General features: G+C 41.9%; 1 protein-coding gene across 2 annotated transcripts; it reads left to right on the forward strand.

The window, feature by feature from the left end:
• The first annotated feature begins 215 nt into the window (after positions 1 to 215).
• On the forward strand, positions 216 to 6,076 carry LOC119278079 (protein kinase C-like 3). Of its 2 annotated transcripts, XM_037559437.1 has the most exons (13): positions 216 to 680; positions 1,180 to 1,609; positions 1,742 to 2,375; positions 2,927 to 2,967; positions 3,058 to 3,126; positions 3,459 to 3,559; positions 3,937 to 4,015; positions 4,508 to 4,606; positions 4,667 to 4,735; positions 4,836 to 4,885; positions 4,973 to 5,054; positions 5,433 to 5,527; positions 5,605 to 6,076. In XM_037559437.1, exons 1-13 carry the CDS (start codon positions 427 to 429, stop codon positions 5,741 to 5,743), a joined length of 2,142 nt encoding a protein of 713 aa, XP_037415334.1. In that variant the 5' UTR covers positions 216 to 426; the 3' UTR covers positions 5,744 to 6,076. The 2 variants fall into 2 exon arrangements, 1 of the variants encoding a protein (XP_037415334.1); XR_005137503.1 differs by lacking the exons at positions 5,433 to 5,527; positions 5,605 to 6,076 and having other exon boundaries at positions 4,674 to 4,735.
• The last annotated feature ends 206 nt before the right edge of the window (positions 6,077 to 6,282 follow it).

Raw genomic sequence — 6,282 nt, forward strand, 5'->3', positions numbered from 1 at the left:
TTTGTAATTTTGAGTGGGTCTTTCATGGACGTCGTGTTTGTGGTGGTGTGAGTGTACGCGCGTACGTCTACATCGTAATCAGTGTTTTAAAAAAGAGATGGCTGGCAAGTGGCAACAGAAATGAGTCCTGGCGCCGGCCGGAAGCAAGCTGATTTGAAGGACGCGTAGAGAGAGAGAGGAGGAGGAGAAAGCGCGCGAAAGCATGGCCGGGAATGAGAGGAAAACTTGGAACAGAAGAGGAGAATCTCAGCAAAGCGGAACAGTGCAGCAGAGCTGCGCTTTGCCCACTGATTATGTCAGGCATAGCAAAGCCGTTTGGCCAGATCTTCCCTCCCGATCGACTTGTTTAATCGGCGACATGCCGACATCTCGGAGTAAAATGGCGGGCCACTGCCGTTCCATCCGACAGTGGCATCGGCGCCGGCCATGGAAGCGGACGAGCTGCTGAAGAAGCTAAGGGTGCTGGAGGAGGGGCAGGCCGAGCTCAAGCGGGAGGTAGGCAGGCTCATGCCGGACCGTCCCCGCGGCGCACAGTCCACGGCCCGTCGCCGCGCGCGGCTGTCATCGTCGTGGCAGGTCGCCGCCCGCGGCAGGTTGCCCGACAGGCACTGCCACTGGATACTGCAGTCTCTGGGGCAGGCCGTGCACGTCATTGCCCCCGACGGGAGGTTCCTGTACTGGTGAGGTCCCCTGCCTATCTTGTTTCGGCTGTGTGTGCTCATTGCTCACCAGGTGCTCGACGAAATGCTGGACTAGCGCTGTTCATAGGTTTTCTTCTACTCTTTAGTTGGCGCGTGTTGTGCATAGATTCGAGTTCAGATATGCAATCTTGGCTACTGAGTACGCCCGTTCCCCCTTGTATTGAACTGGTCCTGGCGTGTCTCTAGCTTGTTCCAGTGATCACACTGCGATGTTTTTTGCATTGATACATGGCTTTGGAAGTAAGCTGATGTTTTTTTATTTGGTTGCTTCTTGTGATCAACTCATCGTGCATACGTGCTTTCACCTAGTGCAAAGTGCATTTCACCTTTTTTTTAATTAAAATACATAGCATATCTGATGCATGTAATTACTATAGATCCAATTCTTATGTAGTAGGCATTCCTATTCACAATTGACTCTGCTCGTTTCTTCGTATGCATGTTTTACCAAATTCTTCCTTTTTGTTCTGTAATCTAGGAGCCGGTATTCTGAGCATATGTTTGGCTATTCTGCATCAGAAGCAATTGGCCAGAATGCCGTTGAATTAATCGTTCATCCCGCTGACTACGATGCAGCAAAAATTGTCATCCAGAAAATATTTAAGGGGAAGTGTTGGAGAGGGAAGTTTCCTGTTAAGAACAAGTCAGGAGAGAGGTTTCTTATTTTAATCCATAACAGCCCTTTATACGATGATGATGGTAGCTTGGTGGGCCTCATTGGTCTCTCGCTTGATGTACGGACATTAGAGGAGATATTTAGTCCCTCAGGCTCAGCGGAATCCTACCCAAGTACAACAAAATCCCAGCTTCATGCTAACAACCGGCCTAAAAGTGATTCACTAAACGAAGGTTCTCTTCACTCACAGCAACCTGTTCGATCTACTACGACCTCCAAGATAGTAACTTTGGTAAGTTGCATTGCTGAACAACAGAAGATATGACAACGCTGTTTAATTTCAATGGAAACTTACTCTTTCTGGTACTTATTCTTCATTGATTTCTTAGTGTATTCTTTTCTTGATGTTGGAATAACAACACAGGTTACCAGTGTGACAAGCAGAGTTCGTTCTCGGATAAGGACACGTCAGAATGGCGATAAACAGTATGGTAGTGACTGTGAGGGCCAGTATTCTGCACTTGATCTCCAGGCCAAGTTGGCATCAAGTGAAGAAAACACCCGTAGTGGGGATGTAGCGCATCGTGTCTTTGTGGCTGAAGATAAGTCCCCTGGCAAGTCGTGCAAAACAAGTAGTGATGATTCAGGAGAGGGAAAAGTAGGGTTTCACAAGATATTTAATGCAAAGGCTGAGGCATTATTGGCCAAGAAGGGCATATGGCCTTGGAAAGGACATGATGAAATTGATGGGTTTTTTGGAAAGAATAACATGAACTCAATACAGTTGCTTGATAAGCAAGAGAATGACCAGAATCATCAGAGAGTTGCAGTTTTAGAGCCTTCCATAATTCCAGACTGCCAAAACAGCGAATACACTTGGGCTAGCAAATACGAAGTCTCAGGTTCCTGGTGGGATTTCAACATAAACAGTGTGAGTAGCATGAGCAGCAGCGGGAGTACTAATATCAGTGGTACTGGGACAGTAGATTATGAAGCAGACTGCTTAGGTTATGAGATTCTGTGGGAAGACCTAGTAATTGGAGAACAAGTAGGTCAAGGTAGTTTACTCTTCCCTGTCAATTACTCCATCTGTAGGCACTCAGATATCTTGTTAACATGTACTTCAAACAATTTAGTATTAGGCATAATCATAGCTTGTAATCGTAAGAACTACTTGAGCTGTTTGTTCTTTGTCAGTAATTCACACTATGCATGCATCTTAATAGCTCGTAGGCATAGTCCAAATCAGTTATTTGTCAGTAAAATTCCTCACTCTTCATGCTTCTTAATAAAAGCTTCTGTATTCTTCTAATTCTCCTCTTACCGTTGGCATAATCCAGATCAGTTATTTTTCTTCTAATTTTCAATAATCATAATAGTTCAGTGAGTTTCATGATTTTACAGTAGTCCTGGTGGCATGAATGTCTATTCTGATATTCTAAGTTGCAAGTGATACACTTCCACTACACTGATGGCATTTTTGTTCGTATTGTTATGCATGTACTTGTTTACTCCTGAAAGTCCATGTAGATAATCACACAGAATTAGCAATGATATTTTTTGTAACAAACGGACTCGTTTGTGCTATTTTTATGTTCGATGCATACAGGTTGTTGTGGAACAGTGTATCATGCTCTGTGGCATGGCTCGGTAAGTTGGTATATCATTTCTGTTCCATGATTATGAATGGAGTTTTACATCTTAACCATAATTTTTCAGTATCTATTCATGTTCCTGTAGGACGTGGCAGCTAAAGTATTCTCCAAGCAGGAATATTCAGAAGAAATGATAAATACCTTCAGACAAGAGGTGGACATCTATATCTACATACAATTGTTCTAGAATTTGGGTATAATTGCAATGCAACTACATGATATCTATTGTATTATTGAGATAGACACCCCACTACAGAAACTAAGTGCAAGATTACGAATGACGGAACCTACAGTTACCATTTTCGCTATCCTATGCTAATATAACCATGTGGATAAATATGAAGAAAAGATCTGGTGTTGACAGATCTTCACTTTTGTTGATTTTTTTGTGGGTCAATTAGCACTACAGCGACAACTTTCTAAATCCCGTGATCCTTTTTCCATATTTTGTGGCCATGACTATATTTACATCCTTCAAATGTGTAGGTATCATTGATGAAGAAACTACGACATCCCAATATCATACTTTTCATGGGTGCAGTTCTGTCGCAGCAACGACTTTGTATTGTTACTGAATTTCTCCCACGGTATGCTGTATATTTTCCTACATGTGTTTCTCATCGATACTAGTAAGAACATTTCTAAGGATTGATGGGTAGCTCAACGGCTGGCACACATGGTTCTGTAAGCAACCACCCGTCTTTTATACTTCCCTCTTGTTGAAAAAGTTGGGAGTGCTAATACCCCCCTGTTCTTTTCGGTTGGTACTAAAAGCACTTCTGACATACCATGCATTGATTTTGTTTTAGGTGAAATTGTTTTTATTTTCTGTAGGTTTTCAACCATTTTTGCTATTGGAAATATAGTTTTGGCATTCTTTTGTAGTTGTGTAGAATTTAGAATCTCACTAGAGGTCGTTTTGTTTTACCTATAATGTATAACACTCCCGAGTCCCATAATGCAGCGGGAGTTTGTTCCGGTTGCTCCGAACTAACATTGGCAAGCTGGATCCAAGACGGAGAGTTAACATGGCTATAGACATTGTGAGTGCATTTTCTTTTAACAGCTGGTTAAGGAATCAGGAAATATCCAGCCAAATATACTACATGGAACTTTTTGAGAAATGAACATGTTGTAGCAGAAGAACTGGATAAACATTCTTCACTTAAAGATCTCAATAGATGTTTTGAATAGATACAGATTACTTTTTTGCAATTGGCTAAAAGAGAAGTTGAACTGCATGTAAGCTAAGCCATATTTGTAGCTTCAGTGTATGGAAGAATGATACAGAAAATAGGTGATATCATGTACCTGCCATCTAATATGGTATCTTGTGCTGTATCACATGTTATGTTAGTACGATCATAACTGAAGATTATATCAGAAAAATTCAATCATGATTCATGTGATTATGATGTGCAATATTGTTACCTTAACTCTCTTAAACCATTGAGATGGAAGTTACTTGATATTTACTTTGTCGAGTACACATTTTTCCATGTGGATTCTTAGAAGAAAAATTAATATTGTTGCAGGCAAGGGGCATGAACTATCTTCACAATTCCATTCCCACTGTTGTGCACCGTGATTTGAAATCGCCAAACCTGCTGGTTGATAAGAATTGGACTGTAAAGGTAAGCACGAGACTTTGGTCCGCATACTTCATGTTGTGTCATCTCACTTGGTTCTATTAGGTTGCAGACTTTGGTCTTTCACGTCTGAAACTCGAAACATTTCTGACAACAAAAACTGGAAAGGGAACAGTAAGTATAAACAAACTTAACTTTTGACATGGATTCTCCAAACTGACAAAATTGTCATAAACTTTAACCTAGTACATGATAACTTGGTTTCCAAATCCAGCCGCAGTGGATGGCTCCAGAGGTGCTACGAAGTGAACCTTCAAATGAAAAGTAAGCTCAACGTTGGAAATTCTTGAACAACCAATGTTTCTGTTACCTACGGATTATTAACCATTTCTTCCTCTTTATTAAGTATAGGTCTGATGTATTCAGTTATGGAGTTGTCCTGTGGGAGCTTGTTACTCAGAAGATTCCCTGGGATACTCACAATACAATGCAGGTACATTTTTGCTATGCATATTGATTAGCTGTTAATCTGATTTATTTTTATCAACATTTGGTGGCAAATTGGCAGCCAAATTCCGCAACTTAATCTACTTAGATACAGCAAGTCATAGTAACAAACTTTAATGTTTCTTTGCTTCATAGTTCATCCATTCTCCTTTCAGTGTGGCCCGTGATAGATATGGAGATGATTTTTCTGTTGACCCCTTTTTATGGCGTCTTAGAGCCAAAAAGAATTCTTGAAAATTGCTAGCTTACTGGTGAATGGTGAATCTTTTCCAAGAAGCGAAATTACACAAACGTTGCAGTTTAAGAAAACTCAGTTTCTTTTTAGCTTTTCTTTAACGTAATAACACAAGCCCCTATGTTGCAGGTCATCGGAGCCGTAGGCTTTATGGATCACAGACTGGAAATTCCAAGGGATGTGGATCCTCAGTGGGCATCGATGATCCAGAGCTGTTGGGACAGGTACATACCAGTCTGCACGTTAGTACTAAACAACCTATTCCCGATCCAATGAAATGAGTATCCCTTTTTGTAAGCAGTGATCCACAACACCGCCCTTCGTTCCAAGAACTCCTTGAGAGGCTCCGGGAGCTGCAAAAGCAGTACAACGTTCAGGCGCAAACCAAGCGGAAAGAGGCTGGGAAAGTTGCTGGAAATATGAGCGTCAAAGAAAGCTAGCTTCGTGTTTTAATAGTGATGGATTATGCCTGCAGCCCTGGGGATGATTTATCCGAGGTGAGCTCGGGAAGGTTCGAGGATGTTTTCCATGTTGCTTCCAAGAGGGAATGCCAGAGAGGTTGGTGCATATCTTCTCAAATTGCAACATTGAAAGGAGGCTAGAGGACGCTGGCGACATGACATAGACTTCCGGTAGTTTCAGGGCTAGCCCGAATGTTCAGAACAGATATGATTGGTCCAACAGCTCATTATACATGTGGAATGCGTGTCATCCATAGTATTAGCATTTTATTCATGCATGGTTTAAATTTTGAAAGAAGGTATAGCTTGCATTGATCCCAGTTTGCCAAGGCCGTCGGGAAAGTGCAAAATTTGCTTCTTCTAGAAACGAGATTTGAGGTTCACAATGGATACACCACGACCTTTTGGTAGGATGTGTGGGCTCTTTGCCAGCGTGGATTATTCAGAGGCAAAAGTTGTTGGGAACTGGATTGGGGGCAGATGGGCCTCGTTGTTTCGAAGATCCTTGGGCACCCTTG

This window comes from Triticum dicoccoides, chromosome 3B (genome assembly GCF_002162155.2).
Source record: "Triticum dicoccoides isolate Atlit2015 ecotype Zavitan chromosome 3B, WEW_v2.0, whole genome shotgun sequence".
NCBI lineage: Eukaryota > Viridiplantae > Streptophyta > Magnoliopsida > Poales > Poaceae > Triticum > Triticum dicoccoides.